The sequence below is a fragment of the Hoplias malabaricus genome, chromosome Y, assembly GCF_029633855.1.
Source record: "Hoplias malabaricus isolate fHopMal1 chromosome Y, fHopMal1.hap1, whole genome shotgun sequence".
In the NCBI taxonomy this organism is placed as follows: Eukaryota; Metazoa; Chordata; class Actinopteri; order Characiformes; family Erythrinidae; genus Hoplias; species Hoplias malabaricus.
This window is the reverse complement of record NC_089820.1, coordinates 1245791-1263704: the sequence shown is the minus strand read 5'-3', so window position 1 is coordinate 1263704 and position 17914 is coordinate 1245791. Positions and strand designations below refer to the sequence as shown.

Genomic DNA, 17914 nt, shown 5'->3' with positions numbered 1-17914 from the left:
GGCTAAATCAATGAAAAGCATAGACTTTAGGCTTTAATTTGGAAACTTGCCTGTCGACTTTGGACCTGTAAAACTCATGGATATAAACAATGAGTGTTTATTTGCCTGCCAGCAGGCACTGGTGTATTAAGAGAAAAGTTGACACAAAATTTTCAAAATCCTAATCAATTATTATCATCACTGTTTTTTCTGCTAAGTCCATTTCAGGGTTGCTGGGAAAAGCTTCAGCAATAGTATGTCAGTTTTTCATTAATAATAATTAATGGGTTTACTCCAGGTGCTCCTGCTGTTTCCACCCACAGTTCAAAAACCCACGTTGGTAGGTTGATTGGCCGCTCTGAAGTGTCCATAGGTGCGAGTGTACTACAGGGAAGTCTCCGGACCCACGGAGACCCTGAACTGAAGGGGTGTAGTCTGCTTGGTCTTGCATGGTTGTTATGAGTCCATTTATATATATTAGAGGCGATTTCTTCTAAGACTGCAAGGGAAGCTTAGCTTCCCCTAAAATGTCCAAAAATAAGTGATCAAATATATTCTGTTGTGTGTACATGTCATTGAATAAATATGCACTACAACGCGCTCAACTTTTGTTCAGAATCAGCTTCTTATCACTGGTAAAGACGTGGCTTTCCTCTCAGTCATTCCCGCAGCTTCACAGTGCTTTAAACAGTGAGGACGCTGAGCGTCCACAGAGTTCAATAGCGAAGCAGGGAAGGGCAGCGAAACGAGACGAATCATTGGATAAATGCTGGGCTTTGTCCCGCCCATCGGACGCTCAGCGTCTCTGGGGGTCTACGGGGCAGTGGGCTGGCCTCGGCTGGCCCGGACGCTCAGCTTCTGCATGATGATTGGATGATCTGTCTGAGGCCCAATACCTTTTTGATTGACAGCGAAATGAGTGAATCAGCGATCCTTTGGTGTAAAGATCTGTGGGAGCACAGGCGGACACACTTCACATGGGCCAAGGCCGTTTAAGCAGCCTAGCTCTGCTGGCCATTGAGAGGACACTAGTCAAGTCCCTGGAAAAGACGCCTTGTTGGTACGACAGGGTCACAGATCATTTTCTTGAAAAGGAACGGAGGGTAGAATTTACGTATAAATAAACCGACACATTTATGATGTAGGCCGAAATTGAGCTTCCCCTCCTTGAAAGACCAGCATCCGCCACTGATATATATGTGTGTGTGTGTGTGTTTGAACTCCTGTTATTTATTTCACTTTTCCAAGTCTCTTCAGAAATACCTCTTTTTAATGATTTTAATTAATAACCTGCACAGACTGGAATTCAAACAGATGAAGTGTAGTCTCATGCTTTTTTTGCACTGCACAGATACAGATATAGGATCAAGAAAACAGTGAGTATTGATGTCAATTTTTAGATTTTCTACATGAAGAGACTAGATTCCTTAGCAATGTTTGCAGTTGGCTTTAGATGAATATGCCTCAGTATGAGGTTCATCGTGTTCACACACACATACATATGCCTCAATGCTTCTGTCTGATCTTCTGGTGGGCCAAGAGACCTCTATCTGCGTCATCACTGGTCCCAGAGGAGCTGCAATATGCACAGAAAGAGAGAGACAGAGGGAGAGAAGTATGCCAGTATTTTGTAACAACTGCAGTATTTCAAACCCAGCCCTAAATATGAATTCAATTATTACATATAGTGTTATTTTGCTGCATACATTTTATTATATAATATGCACTCTAATTATTGAATTTTGTTGGATTTTGAGAGTTCATAGTCTCATAATTCAATAAGGTTTTGGATAAAACTTGGCATGTGTTCTGTGTATGTGATCTACATTATCATACAAAACTCAACTAGACCTTGTGCAATGTGAAATAGGCAGTGAAATGACACTATAGTGACTGAAATTGCAATTAATTCTTATTTAGAGCCTTGTTTGTATCCTACTGAGGACTTCTGGAATATCTTGAGTGATAAAGTTATGGCTAAGCAACTAAAACTGAGACAAATTCAGGCAAGAGAAATGTGAGAAATTGGTGATGTTCTGTGGAAAAGTTATTTTATGATCTGTAATGCAAGTGGGGCTGCAAGCTAGCTCAACAGCTTGTGTTACTCTCAAACAACTTCAGGATCCTGGGGTTGTAGACTCAAACACACCCTCAGGTCACTGTCTGTTAGGAGTTTGGTGTGTATTTTTTGGTTTTCCTCTTGGTGCCCCAGTTTCCTCCCATTGTCAAAAAACACATACTGGTAGGTGGATTGGTTATTCAAGTGTCCAGAGTCCAGAGTGTGTTCCTGTGCCCAGTAATTCTGGGTAGGCTGTGGACCCAAACTGACCTTTGGCCTGAAGCAGTTGCTGAAAATAAATGAGTGGATAATAAAACGTTACACTTATATAGTGCCTTCCATATACCCATGAATGATTTACAGTTGAGAAGGATTAAAAATGCCAGGAACTATTAGCAAATTTTGTTTGCAGTGACTTGGTTAAATAAAACAAAAAATACAGAAAAGTGAGGAAAGTGTGTGTGTGTGTGTGTGAGAGAGAGAGAGAGAGAGAGAGAGAGAGTGAGAGAGAAAGAGAAGTGAGTAGGATGAAGGCTGAGTACACTCAAAGGGATTTCAAGTTGTTGGTTGTGTGCGAGTGTGTGTTTGCGTGTGACGACATGTATGACGCAGTTCACACTGGGCTCTATGAGAAGCTGCTCTAAAAGATTAATATGTTCATACAGAAAGATGCTTTTATTCACTCTCTCTAACACAATTCAACAGATGGGAAATTGGAGGAAAGAGTCATATATGGGTAGACGCTCACACACACACACACAAGGTTGTACAGTAATATTGAGCTGGCTATTTTTCAACCCATGGTGTGATATGATTCACATCCTCACTGTCAACAATATCACCAGGAGGTGGTTTATGAACATACAAAAATAGTCCTTGAGAGACATAATCAGAGAAAGACAGATAAATAAAACAAATTGATTACTGAAAAGCATTCGTCATTTTTATTTTGACGTTTATATGGTAAAGAAGAGGAGCCTCAAGCTGTCACCATTATAGCTATACATCCTGTAAATCTGTAAAACAGGATTAGTCCAGGGTGATTGTTAATGTGGTAACATTATCGGGTTTATGCTAATGTGACCTCATCAGTATGAATATGATTTATGCTAATTTGTCAGGACCATTAGCATTTGCATTATGCTGCTGCTTACCACAAATCATCATACACAGCTCCAATGCACCCAAAGCTTGGAAATGTCAATGCAGAGTCAGGACACTTACATGACAAGGAAATTTGACTCCAGGAAGTGTATCCATTGCTAATGCAGTGCCACATTCGTGCTTTTTGGAACACAGCCCTTATCCGGACTGCACATTAAAAGGAAAGATTACTGAAGTGGTTAATTGCTTTCAGGTGCATTGACAACAAATGCGCTCTGCATCATTGCACAGACATCCAAAACCACTTGTTTTCTTCTTCTCTTCTTTTTCTTATCGTAATGTTCTTGTTGTATGTAATGTTTCTTTTGTAATCTGCCCAGTTTGGTGCTAAGTGCATGTGTGTGTGTGTGTGTATATTTATATATATTCATTAAATTAATATAAATTCATTAAATTTTTAACTTGTCTTTTATCTCTACGGATCTTGAGAATGTTGTTGCTTTCTGAATGCCAATAACTTTTTGAGACATTTCAATTCACATTTTTGCCCCATCATAGCACTGAGACAGCTCTTGTCTGTTAGGGCTGTCCCGAATAACATTTTTTTTCAGGTTGCACAATTCTACGAATATTCTTTGAATGTGGTGGGGGCGTTTGTCGGTCAGAAACTCTGCATCCGACGCATGCTTTGAAATCCAGGGTCTGTGCTGTAGCTCTCTAAAGGCCTCTGCATACTTCTTGCGGAGACTAAAAGCTTTTCATTGGTCAGTACAAAAAAGGCGTGTCAGAACAAAAAAAAAATGGACGACTTCGAGGAGCACCGTTGTCCCTACCCGATTTGCGCTGCAGCCTGATTGGCACAGCGCATGCACAGAACAACATGCTTGTGTACACTACAGATAGCAGTTTACGAATTTCTTCGAGTATAATTGTAAAGACACACTGCCCTCTTTAGTTGAATGTCACGTGTGTCCCACATCTTTATTCGTCATGTTTTGTTTAAACAGAAGACTACCTCAGCACAAATATCGTCAGTCGTAAATAAATACACTTTGCAGGTTCCCCAGTAGTTTAAAACTAAACCGCAGAAAGTAAACGCATAGCTTAGGAAGGCTCACCCAGTTCAAACTTCAACCCAGTTCACATACTTTGTATTGAGGAACAGCCTATCACTGGAGAACAGAATGCTGTTTACGTTACCATGGCAATACACAGATTCGAGACAGTTGCTGGGTTTTTATTCTGAACTGCAGCTGTCATTTTACACAAGATAACATTACACACTAAAATGGCACAGGTGGGTAGAATTGGCATTATACAGCCGTTTTACAGTCATGTATTAATTTATGGATGTCTTTTGTCTTTTATGTGTCGGTGGTGTGGTTAAGAGAGCAGTACAGGTCATATTTGAGAAGAGATTAACATATTTTTTTCTTTATTTAAACTTTGCTGAACCTTTCACATAACACCCAAGTTTAGCATTATATAAAATAACACAAAATTTCAAAATGGGTTCCCAGGGGCTTTAAAGTCAAGTTCGCTAATGAAATGAGTCCATCATAATAACATTAATGGCAATGCTAGTCCTTGGCACACAGCATACAGCTTGGAAATTAACTGCACAACATACTGCCAGCTGTCAGTTCTCTAACAGTCTCCCAGAGTAACTTTGGTTGAAACTTTCGATGTCAGAGAAAACTGCAGCCTTGTGCAAAGATCTGGATGAAAATATGCCTTGTACTTTCACTGACACATTGAGAGAGATTTTTTTTCCTGTGATTGTTACTTTGTTGGTCTCGTGGAGATTATGCAGTGCTCCATCGACTTTTATATTGCTGATGTATGAGACCTTTTTCATTTGTGCTCTGGCTCTGGCTGTAAAGTGAAGTCTAAAATACTTCTTTGTCAGTTATTAGTTTAACATTAATTAAACATTATATTATTCATGAATTCAATTATGAATTTTTATTCAGAATAGTTTAAAAGCACTTAGAATAGTACATGTAGTGTATCTGTCCTTTATTGTGTTATCACAGAGCAAAGAGAAAAAAAAAAAAAAAGCAAGCAGTGTGGGGGGTTGGGGGGTGGGTAGATTCATAGGTTCCCATCAATGTCAAGAGCAAATCTACGTTGTTTAATGAGGCTGAATACAGGAAGAGTCCTGGGGGAGCAGAGCGTTGTCTTTATCGATAGCCATATTAATCCAAAAATACGAATACCCAAATCTCAAAATTAAAATCCCAATACCTACCCAATGAACGAATATCAGAATAGCCAAATATTTGGGGTCAGCCCTATTGTTTGTATACTTAATCATCTCTTTCTTTCCTCTGACTCTGGGTTGGCTTCTAATTTACTTCTGCTCCACTTCACTGCAGCATTCTACTCTGTCAATCATCATAATAATCTCACGATTTTCCATTATCTGCCTTACTGGTAACAAACAATTTATTTTGTGAGGTATAAGTCTGCTACTGTTTCTCAGGATGTTCCCCAAGACTGTATTCCTGCCCAGTATCATAATTTTATATCATCTTGCCCCTCGAAGACATTATTCATTGTCATGATCTTAAATTTCATTGCTATGCTAATGACACTCAAATATGCCCTAACATTAAACCCACCAAATCATTCTCATCATGAAACAATTACTTCTTGTATTCAGGAGCTAAAATACTGGTTAAGATATCATAAGAAAACTGAACTTATGATTGTTGAGACCAAATCACTCACCTGTGCATATTCAAATCCCATACTTGCTGTTGATGACATTCCCATTAATCCTTTCATCACTGCACAAAACCTTGTTGTCCTCTTTGACGTCCGTCTTACCTTTGAAACACATCAAGTCTTACTGGTAATAAAATGTCTCTATTATAAAATTCTGCTTTCAAAGCCATATCTTGCCTTGTCTTGCTACTTATTTGTCGATAGTACTCCATCCGTCCATATGTCCCAACTCGCGAATTAAGGTCCTCTGATTCAGGTTATCTAGCTGTCCCCAGGTTCAGGCTGTCTACTTATCTCTGGAAGTATTTACCTTCACCTATTCTTTCTTGTACTTCTCTTTCTACCTTTTTTCTACTGTCATTTCTCAGAATACTTCCAGTGACATTGTACCTTATCCTATTATAATTGCAGATTTTAAAATTGTGTTGATTTCATACATCACATTTCAGCTCCAGGACTAATAATTTGTTTTTATATTTTACACAACTCTATAATGAATGATAACAAATATTCATCTCTCCTTCTGTAGTAGATAAGTTATTGTACCTTTAAGGAAAACAACAGGACTTATTGAAGTCACTGTTGTACCTTTAAAGGTACATTTGTCCTGTTTGAACCTTTAGGGAATTGTTTTTTGAAATGTCCCTCTAAAATCCCAAGAAATGCCTCCACATTAATGGCACCTTTACATATTTGCAGCTTACATATGTCCTGGGCAGTGATGCATCCCCTAACCATGGCAGTTGTTGGAATGACAACAGACTGGATGATCCTTTTTCATTCTTGGCACAGAGAATGTGTGGACTCAGGCCACAGCCCACAACATCTTTCAGACTATCTAAAATGAGCTGGATCACAGAGAACTCTGTGGCATTTCTGCATAGATAATGTATGACTTTCATAATAGGTTGCATTTCTTGATGTAGTAAAATTTCAAAATGGTGTAACTGAATTTTCTATAAACTTAGGATGGTTAGTAAAAACACTGTGAACATTTACTTTGTAATTTTGTCAGTTATGTAAGGTTCAAATCAAACAGCACAATTTATTAAAAATACCAACTTGTCTGGATACAGGTTTACATAAACACATTCTGCACAATGTATGTAGTAATTATGTTGCGCCTGCTGCTTTAATTACAATTATTCTCCTCCTAATTTGTCTATTTTTTGTATTCTGCAGTGTCCAGAATTTATTTGCAATATCCTGTCTTTTTCCTAGCTGGATGTGACATCTTCAGCAGGGGAGCTTTTGCTGTCATTGAGTTACCTACCAGCAGCTAACAGACTTGGAGTTGTGGTGATGAAGGCAAGAGGACTACAGTCTGACAAACTCAAAGACAATATAGGTAATCTATTACTATACAAAACAATTTCAAATCTTGATAAACAAAGTTCAAGGTCTGTGGATATCTGAACAGAAGTGTATTTAAAAGTAGTAACAGTTTATTCTCTGAAGAAATTCCTTTACAAGGTGTAATGTTTTTATGAGGATTTGAAAGCATACCACTCCAGTGAAATATTGCTTAGTATTTCTCTTACTCTAAATTATTTACTTGAAGTCATATCTTTTTTAAATGCTTCTCAGAATTAATGGGCTGTATAGTAAACACAAACCAATTGCTTTTTATTTGTATTGCCCTCAGGACTGAAGACGTGCTGAGCTAAAGACTCAATTGACTTAAATAAAACATGATTCCACTTGTATCTTACAACCATGTCTATCTAACTGCAAATGGAGTAAGACATTTTATGCAGAAAAACATATTTTAAGAAGCAAAAACATCTAGATATAGGTTAAATAATTGTATAAAAATTAATGAATTAACTGTTTGTTGTGAACAATCACGATTAATCATATTGCCATTTCTTAAGTCCGAAGCTTTTAATAATGGATATTTAAAGGTTAAAAAAGTATCAATAAAAGATCAACACAATGAAATTCTATTTATTTTAGTAGTGTTTAGCAATAAAAAAATGTAATCATAATAAAGGTAAAATGCTAGTACTTTTATTTTGGGGAGGGAGATACATATGAAAAAATGTCTAAGGGAAAATTTATTTTACTTAATTATTATATCTCTGTGGTGATTTTTGAATTAGACTCTTTTTTGTCAGGGAGAGGTTTAGCTTCAAACACAGATGTTTTAATATATAAAATTAATATGAATATGAATGCTACATAGCAGCTTTTGGGTGAGACTGGGCGTAATTATGGTATTTCAACATTAATAAAGTGTAGTCTACCTTCTTAACTCAACTTAATTAGAGATGCTGGATTTATATGGCTAAATAAAATATTACTAGACTTGTTAAATAATTCATTATGGGAGGAAATTTTGGCCAAATTTGGTAAAATTATAAATTACAGGTGCATCTAAAAAAAGTAGAATATCATGAAAATGTTCATTTATTTCAACACAAAAATATTACATATATTATATTACATAGATTCATCACAAACAGAGTCATTAATAATTTGGAGGAGATTCACAAGGAGTGCACTGCTGCTGGGGTCAGTGCTTCAAAAGCCACCGCACACAGACGTATCCATGAAATGGGCTACCACTGTCACATTCCTTGAGTCAAGCCACTCATGACCCAGAGAAAACACCAGAAGCGTCTTACCTGGGCCAAGGAGAAAAAGGACAGGACTGTTGCTCAGTGTCCAAAGTCTTGTTTTCTGATGACAGTAAAATTTGCATTTCATTTGGAAATCAAGGTCCCAGAGTCTGGAAGAAGAGTGGAGAGGCACACAATCCAAGCTGCTTAAGTCTAGTGTGAAGTTTCCACAATCAGTGATGGTTTGGGGAGTCATGTCATCTGCTGGTATTGGTCCACTGTGTTATATCAAGTCCAGAGTCAGCGCAGCCGTCTACCAGGAACTTTTAGAGCACTTCATGCCTCCCTCTGCTGACAAGCTTCATGGAGATGTGGATTTCATTTTCCAGCTGGACTTGGCACCTGTCCACACTGCCAAAAATACCAATATCTGGTTTAATAACAACACTATGCTTGATTGGCCAGCAAACTTGTCTGACCTAAAACCTATAGAGAGTCTATAGGGCATTGTCAAAAGGAAGATGAGAGACTTCAGACCCAACAATGCAGACAAGCTGAAGACTGCTATCAAAGCAACCTGGGCTTCCATAACACCTCAGCAGTGCCACAGGCTGATCGGCTCCATGCCATGCAGCATTGATTCAGTAATTCATGCAAAAGGAGCCCCGACCAAGTACTGAGTGCATATACTGTAAATACTTTGAGTAGGCTGATATTTTTCAAATTGGTCTTTTATAATATTCCAATTTTCCAAGATAATGACTTTTGGGTTTTTATTGGCTGTAAGTCATAATCATCAACATTAAAAGAAATAAACGCTTGAAATAGATCCCTCTGTTTGTAATGCATCTATATGAGTTTAACTTTTTGAATTAAATTACTGAAATAAATGATTTTTTTGATGATACTGTAATTTATTGAGATGTACCTGTAATGAATAATTTTACCAAATTTGGACATAATTTCCTCCCATAATTAATTATTTTACAGAGTTTAGTGATATTTTACTTAGCAATATAAACACAGCATCTCTAATTAAGTTGAATTCAGAAGGTACCTGTATTGTTACAATTCTTGCATGCATTAATGCGTTAATATTGACTGTACAAATAAATACTAGATGTAGTATGACTTGACTTCACAAGATGTCATTTTTTGCAGTGTATAATGTAGTTTCACCTCTCTTAGATCTCTCTGTCAAGCTGACGCTGAAGCACCAGAGCACCAAGCTGAAAAAGAAGCAGACACGGCGTGTCAAGCACAAGATTAACCCGGTGTGGAATGAGATGATGATGCTGGAGCTCCCTAGAGAGCTGCTGACCAAGTCCAGCCTGGACCTAGAAGTGCTAAACCAAGCTAGCCCCGGCACTTTGCTCCCTCTTGGCCACTGTCTGTTGGGGCTCCATGCCTCTGGCACTGGCCTCCAGCATTGGCAACAGATGCTGGATAACCCACGCAAGCAGATTGCAATGTGGCATCCTTTATATGCTTGAGAAAATTCATGCTTTAAAACACCACTAGAACCAATGTATGCCAACTGTATGTGATGTATATTTCAATGTTTTGGACCAGTTTTACAACACTGCTCTATTCCTGCATAACAATCTTTGTCATTACAATGTTTTCAGGGCTTACGTGGTCTATCGTTGGTTACTAAATGAGTGTCCAACTATTCTAGATTGAGCCAGTAAATAGCAACTGGTCAAACTTGATGAGAAGACTGTGAAAATATTTGAGATTAGACATTTATTACAAAAGTCGCATCCAAATATGCTAGCTCAAGAAACCTTGAAGTGAAAGTGTTGTTTAATTTTGGTGCAGATTATTACTTAGTGATTAGAGCACTTTGGTATAAAATTGTACCATATTTAACTTGAGTGTTTTGAATGTGTCCAAGAACTAAGTCATTGGGCTTGTTTGGCAATGATTGATTAAAACAATTGGATTTGTAAAGGAATACTCCATCTTCCACATCTGCTTAATGGTTTCCATGGTAGGTGCATTTTCGAGTCAGTGGATTAGAAATGGCAGGCTGTGATTGGATGCCTGTGATCGTACATCCAATGATTTGGTACTGAATATTAGGAAAGACATGAGGACATATCAGTCCATCTATCAGAGACTTACTACAGATGTGAGGTGTAGAAATGTCTGCTGTATTTGATTTCTTACCCAAAACAAATACTCATCTATAAATTTCAATTCAAAAAACAAAGTCAGTAATGTGTGTGAAATGCTAAAATAAAATAAACAACATTTATAAAAATATTAAATAATTTATCTAGTCTGTAATTACAAACGTGAAGACTACGTGTTAAATGTGCTAAACATTTGTTTCATATTTACCACTGTGACACATCAATTTTCCTTTTAACTATGCTTAAAATTAGGTTTGAGGACTTATGACACCCACTCATCCAGACATTTTTAGGTGCTGAGGAATTTGTTTTCCTATTTTGTACTTCATAATGCACCACATATTTTTGGTGGGAGACACCACAGGCAGCAGGCAGGCAAATGTTAATAGATATTTCAGCATTAAGGATGCCTCCAGAAATGTCAGTTAATAATATAACACCAGATTATACTATATACATTTTTTTGCATTTCAAATAAATGTCCCAACTTAGGTGGAATTGATTTGTATACTGAATCGTCATATCAGACTTAATAAAATCTGCTCACTACAAACAATATTAGAATATATCTGTCTATAAAATTCTCATCAAATATTGTTATTCTGAATGTGAGCACAGTGTCTTATCTATGCACATCAGCAACAAACATAACTGATATAGAGACATTAAAGTGAGAAATTGGTTGTGAATGAAATACTGCAGTTGGATTCAGTGGTATTCTTCATCAGGTAAATAACATGCCCACCAGATAAACCAATAATAAAGGCATCCTATATTTCTGGATTTAGGTTTCCTCTGGGGGCTAAAAAACATTTATGGAGCACATCCAAAAGGGCTCAGGACACCTCAGCCCTCCACTTCCCTGATGTATTAATTACTGGACAGCTCAGAACATTGGACCAAACACGAGGCTACATTTATTCTTGATAATTGTTGGATTCTTTAAAAATTAAACAAGTTGAGAAATTAGCCTCTCAAAAAAGGCAGCTTTACTTTCACTAGTATATTACTGTTGCCTCATCACCTCATAACTCAAAATTCTGGTATTGTTACAAATTTTGAAAATACCAACTCTATTTTCATTTTATAAAGAACATTGTTTTAACTAGCATATTAGTTAAAACGAACACAGCTAGCATAGGATATTCACTGCAGAATTGGCCTGGGCAGTTATCGCCTATTCACAATGATTGATAAGTGACATAATTATGATTTCTTTTAGGTTATAATTGCTTTATTGGGAAAAATAGCAACAAGAATTTTAAGCATTTTCTGTACATTTTAAGTGTTCCAATGGTTTTGTTAATTTGAAGAATGATGAAACAAAATATTATCCCATGTGTACAGCAGAAAACTAGCTTTCCTCTGTGATGATGAAAAATACATGTTTCTTTTAAAATGAATAAAAATTAACATTAATATGTAAAGCACATGGACATGGATTTGGAACTCATTCATTCATGCATGGTTAGCAGTGAAATTTCTACACAGGGAGGAGCTATTAGCTTAACATTTAACAAGAAAAACTGCCATGAATCCATGTTTAAACACCACAAGAGAGTCCACTGTTCAGACAAGGAGTGGTAGTTCGATCCACAATCTGGGCGCCAGGACTGAGAAGAGTCTTGACGTTAGCCCTCCATGTAACTATAAGGATGGCGGGTCAAGTCGAGCTGTTATTGAAGCTCAAAGGGCTCAGTGTGCAGTCCGAAACTTGACCATTGCCATAAGTTAGGGAGGGGCAGGTCCGTTCTTGGCTTTGTAGGCAAGCATGAGACCTGATGCGGGCAGCTTTGGGAAGCCAATGTAGAGAGCTCAGCAGTGGAGTGATGCGGATGAACTTTTTTTGATTGAAGACAAACTGTGCAGCTGTATTCTGAATCAGTTGGAAAGGCCTGATGGCCATTTGATCAATGTTTGATCAAGGCAGCAACAGAGGTGCAACAAAAAATATATATCTGGCTTGTGTAGGAAAAATTGGACTTCTCTTGAAAGTTGATGAAAAATGGAAAATCTTTATTACGACAAGCAGTAGCAAGATACAATGATGTACCATGGATTCAGCTGAGCTGGACTGAATATTGAGTAATAAAAAAACACATCATATATAGATTGAAAATACTGCCTTCCCATAAGGTTCTCCTGAAGGATAAGATGTCAGTTGTGTCTGAATACAGTCCATGTGCAAAGACCACTCTAGTTCTTCAGTGAACTCAGTGGAATTTCAGTTGAGTCTCTTTCATGTGTAGACTGGTTCCCTTTGCCTGTGATGGTTGTTGATTACTCAACAATAAAATTCCCTTCATTTTGATTATGTCTTCTGGTCCCACCGTGACAGCTGTTGTAGCCCTTCCTGCTTTGTCTGTTCATATGCTAAATAAATAAATTGTCACCCTTTCTCTGGGAAGCTACACTGGTTTGAAACTTTTATTATGATAATATTACTTTTGACTGCAGTGAGGTAAGCCAATCACAATTGGGTCCATGCTGTATTTTCCTACATTTGTGTGCTCTGGAATCAAGCATGCAGAAATTAGTCTATTGAACAGATGATGCATAAGCTAATGCTTTCTGAAAGATTAAGGACATTAAAATATGAAAATATAGCATATATGGGCAGCTAGTGTTTCCTCCAAGCTTATTTGTCCTGGAGGAATCATGTATTACTCACTCTCTTTTTTTCATATTTGAGTGAGTTGAATGACGCACACCTTATTCATCATGTAATCTGAGCCTAGTTCATGACTTCGCTTCAGTGTATGAAATCAATCTCCTACCTCCCAGTGCCTCATTTACATATCATTTGCATGAAACACTACCTTATTTATGTAGAGGTTTCGATAGAGAGCCAGTGATTAATTAATTCTGAGGGTCATGAGCCAAGAGTTGTGGTCATAAATAATCTGAGGGTGAGCAGTGAGTTCACTGCTTAATTGATTTAATACAGAAGAAAATTGTGATTGTATATTTTGAATATTTTCCTATAATAATATATTTAAGAGTAACAAATGGCATTTACAACATTAGCTGTGTTTAGTGTTTTGTTTTTTGTGTTTATGCTGTTGTTTTAGTTTAATATGTCTTACAATGGACCAAGAGTGAAAATGAAGAAAGAGAAATGAAGAGTGAAATGAATGTAAATAATTAGTAATCCTTCCCCCTAGTTATCTGTCTTCGTTTGGTTCCTGTTTGTGCTTCTGTGATCTACACGTGTTTATTTACAGAATGTGATTTTTTTTTTTTTTTTTTTTTTTGTTATTTGTATTATTAAAGTATTTCTTGCATGTACATCTGCCTCCTCGTCTCCCTACAACCGTGACAGAAGACCAGACGTAGTGAGGAATCCATGGGCTGGGTGTGACATTTGACAGATTCTGTTCCACACTGGGCCTGGTCCACTCGTCAAGTATGTGCAGGATGTACAAGCACTCTCTGCACCACGACGCCATAGGAGCTGACGAGGGCAACGTGCTGGAGACTCTTCAAGTCCGGGGTTGAGGGTTGGTGATGTTAGCCTCACACATCAGAGCAGAAGAGTTGAGGCTAACAGGTGCGCACTTCATGAGGATCCTTGTGATTTCCTCATGACTGCGCCCATTGGACCTTCTGAACCCTGAACACTTCTAGCACCTGCCCCTCGAGGAACCCCAGGACCTGCCCTTTGACTAGTCCCAGCACCTGTCCCTGCCTCCGTGGACATCATTGCAGGGACGACTGCCTCTGTGGATGTCATTGCATGACTGCTTGCTGTTCCTGTTCCAGTGATTGCAGAACCTCCCTCCGCTCCTGCTCCAGTAAATGCAACACTTCCAGCCGCTCCTGCTCCAGTAAATGCAACACTTCCAGCCGCTCCTACAAAAGTGAACGCAGTGCGCACCACTCCTGCTCCTGTCACTGTGCCACCTGCTGCTTCTGCTTCTGTGGCGACTTTCGCCACTTCTGTTCCTGTGGTGATGGCGACTCTCCCCGCTTCTGTTCCTGTGCCAGTGGCTCCTCCAGCTGCTTCTGCTCGTGTCCCTGAGTCAGCCTTTAGGACTTCAAGGATGACTCCCAGAATTGCACCCAGGCTGGTTTCTCAAGCTGTTCCTCAGACTCTTACCAGTCCTGGGCATTCACCTATGTTTGTTTTTGTCCATCCCTGTTTCTGTCTCTGTCTCTGTCCCTGTCACCATGTTTGTATCAGTCCCAGATAATGTCATGGTGCCTGTTCCCCTACCTAGTCCTTTCCCTTCTCTGTTTCAGTCAGCTGTCCAGTCCTATGTTCAGTCTCAGTACCTGTCCCAAGTCTCATCTCCTGTTTCTGGTCCTGTCTTGTCAGGAGTCCTGTCTCATGTTTCAGCTCTTATCCTGTCTCAAGTCCAGTCTCCAGTCTGTTTTCAGCCTTCTGTTCAGTCTCCAGTGTTTGCTATAGTCTTGTCATCTGTTAGTCTGTTTTTCTTTTGTTTTCCAGGTTCCTGCCATGCGCCAGCTTTGATCTACGTGCCCTGGGAGTTGCGCATTTGGGGGGTGGGCTACTGTCACGCTTTTGCCCTGGTTTCCTGTCATGTTCCATTTTTTCCTTGTCTGTCATGTGGTAAGGAACACATGGTTCTGTTTTGTGTTGTTCCAGACATTTTTCTTATATATATATATATATATATATATATATATATATATATATACCCATTGGTTTCAGTACTCCTTTGTCTGGTCTTGTGTGTAGATATAAGTTTCTCTGTTTGATTGTTTTATGTATGTCCACACCATTTCACAGCTGTTCCCTTTCTGTTCCTTTTTGTTTCTGTGATCTACCACTGTTTATTTTCAGATTATGCTTTGTTTTGTTTGTTATTTGTATTAAAGTATTCCTTGCATGTATGTCCCCCGGATGACTGTGATTAGTTAAAATGGACTTGGCGGAGATTTTCAAATTCCTAAACTGATCAAATCTTGACCCTCATCATCTGCCTGCTCTGAATGTCAGAAATGATTTGGAAGAAATAAATGTTCATTAGTTCTGTTACATAATTTGTTAGACGTACTGCAACTATTTCAGTAATTTGTTTTGCTTGAATAGAGGATAATGTATCTCCGTCCCCGTTCACACAGATGCATTTTTATTTAAAAACAGAAGTTTATCCACATGAAAACAGCTTTTTATTATCGAAGGCTATCGAAAGTTATATTATTCTTCCAGAGAAATTCCTGGCAGACAGATCAGGCAGACATGAGGTAGATAGAGCTTTTTGTAATGCATTTGATCTCTGCCATTCTGTTTTAACTAATCACATTCATCCCAGCCTGTTGGCTGGTAACTACTTGTGTTCCTTCTGCCTTAAAGGCAGTGTTGCCTCCAGAACCATTATGATAATGGTTAAAATGTAGGGATTTAGCACAAAGCCCAGAGCCTTCATGCTTCCTGCAGAGAAGCACAGAATGCATTAATGACAGATCAGGTCGGGCTTCATGCTTAAATAAATGATTAATGTGTTTATATAAGAAAGATGATATGAAAAGAAGAGATATTAGCTCTAGAAATTAATGATTACTATTGTTCACACACACATATTTATAAGACATCTTTTAAAAGTTGTTTTAACATCCCAAGGTCACTGCTCTCTGCAAGAAGCTATTGATTTTGTGTATGTTGGTATGAAACCTAATAAAATAACTACATTTATACACTAAGACCCAAAGCTCACACAATCAGTGTTCTTTAACTAATGCCAACAAACGTTTAGAAAACAAAAGTTTAGTTGGTGCATGAGGTTGGTTGTTACCACCATCTCACTTGAGGAGGCAATTTTACACTATATACAGTGCCTTGCGAAAGTATTCTACCACCTTTAACTTTTCAAACTTTTGCCATATTTCAGTCTTCAAACAAAGATATAAAATTTTTATTTTTTTGTGAAGAATCAACAACAAGTGGGACAAGTCTTCAGCTCTTTCCACAGATTCAGGTCTGGACTTTGACTTGGCCGTTCCAACACCTGGATAAGTCTATTTGTGAGCCATTACATTGTAGATTTGGCTTTATGTTTTGGATCATTGTCTTGTTGGAAGATAAATCTCCGTCCCAGTCTCAGGTCTCTTGCAGACTCCAACGGGTTTTCTTCTGGAATGGTCCTGTATTTGGCCCTGTCCATCTTCCCATCAATTTTGACCATCTTTCCTGTCCCTGCTGACGAAAAGCAGGCCCAAACCATGATGCTGCCACCACCATGTTTGACAGTGGGGATGGTGTGTTCAGGGTGATGAGCTGTGTTGCTTTTACACCAAGCATATCGTTTTGCATTGTGGCCAAACAGTTGGATTTTGGTTTCATCTGACCACAGCACCTTCTTCCACAGGTTTGGTGTGTCTCCTAGGTGGCTTGTGGCAAACTTTAAACAAGACTTTTTATGGATATCTTTGAGAAATGGCTTTCTTCTTGCCACTCTTCCATAAAGGCCAGATTTGTGCAGTGTACAACTGATTGTTGTCCTATGGACAGACTCTCCCACCTCAGCTGTAGATCTCTGCAGTTCATCCAGAGTGATCATGGGCCTCTTGGCTGCATCTCTGATCAGTCTTTTTCTTCGTTCGAGATGAAAGTTTAGAAGGACGGCCGGGTCTTGGTAGATTTGCTGTGGTCTGATACTCCTATTTCAATATGATTGCTTGCACAGTGCTCCTTGGGATGTTTAAAGCTTGGGAAATCTTTTTGTATCCAAATCCGGCTTTAAACTTCTCCACAACAGCATCTTGGACCTGCCTGGTGTGTTCCTCATGGTCTTCATGATGTTCTCTGCACTTTGAACAGAACCCTGAGACTATCACAGAGCAGGTGCATTTATATGGAGACTTGATTACACACAGGTGGATTCTATTTATCATCATCAGTCATTTGGGACAACATTGGATCATTCAGAGATCCTCACTGAACTTTTGGAGTGAGTTTGCTGCACTGAAAGTAAAGGGGCCGAATAATATTGCACTTCCCAGTTTTTTATTTGTTGAAATAGTTTGACACATCCAATACATTTCATTCCACTTCACGATTGTGTCCCACGTTGTTGAATCTTCACAAAAAAATTAAATTTTATATTAATTTTATAATTTTATATTTTTATGTTTGAAGCCTGAAATGTGGCAAAAGGTTGAAAAGTTCAAGGGGGCCGAATACTTTCACAAGGCACTGTATAACTTTTTTAGTAATAGATAAATGAGATTGATCCTGATTCTGTTTCGAAAGGTTCTAAAAAATTATTAATTTACTCTATATAGGCTCACAACATATGCACCAATAAATGTTAGCAATGCACAGCAGTGCTGATCAGATATCAGATAGAAAATCATCTTACACATAAAAACATTTCTAC

At 38.3% G+C, this 17914-nt stretch overlaps 1 protein-coding gene and 1 long non-coding RNA gene across 2 annotated transcripts in view; one reads left to right on the top strand and one right to left on the bottom strand.

The window, feature by feature from the left end:
• LOC136678914 (synaptotagmin-13-like) overlaps positions 1-11952 on the top strand; it is a 34974-nt gene extending 23022 nt beyond the window's left edge. Inside the window, exons 5-6 of the mRNA XM_066657103.1 lie at positions 7094-7220; positions 9622-11952. Coding sequence (XP_066513200.1) covers positions 7094-7220; positions 9622-9926 — 432 coding nt within the window. The 3' untranslated portion in view covers positions 9927-11952. The remainder of the gene's footprint in view (positions 1-7093; positions 7221-9621) is intronic.
• On the bottom strand, positions 1329-3432 carry LOC136678915 (uncharacterized). The gene is made up of 3 exons (XR_010796503.1): positions 3263-3432; positions 2220-2327; positions 1329-1555 (listed from the first exon to the last, which is right to left on the bottom strand). It is a non-coding gene; the product is annotated as an uncharacterized lncRNA (long non-coding RNA).
• Positions 11953-17914: the final 5962 nt, after the last annotated feature.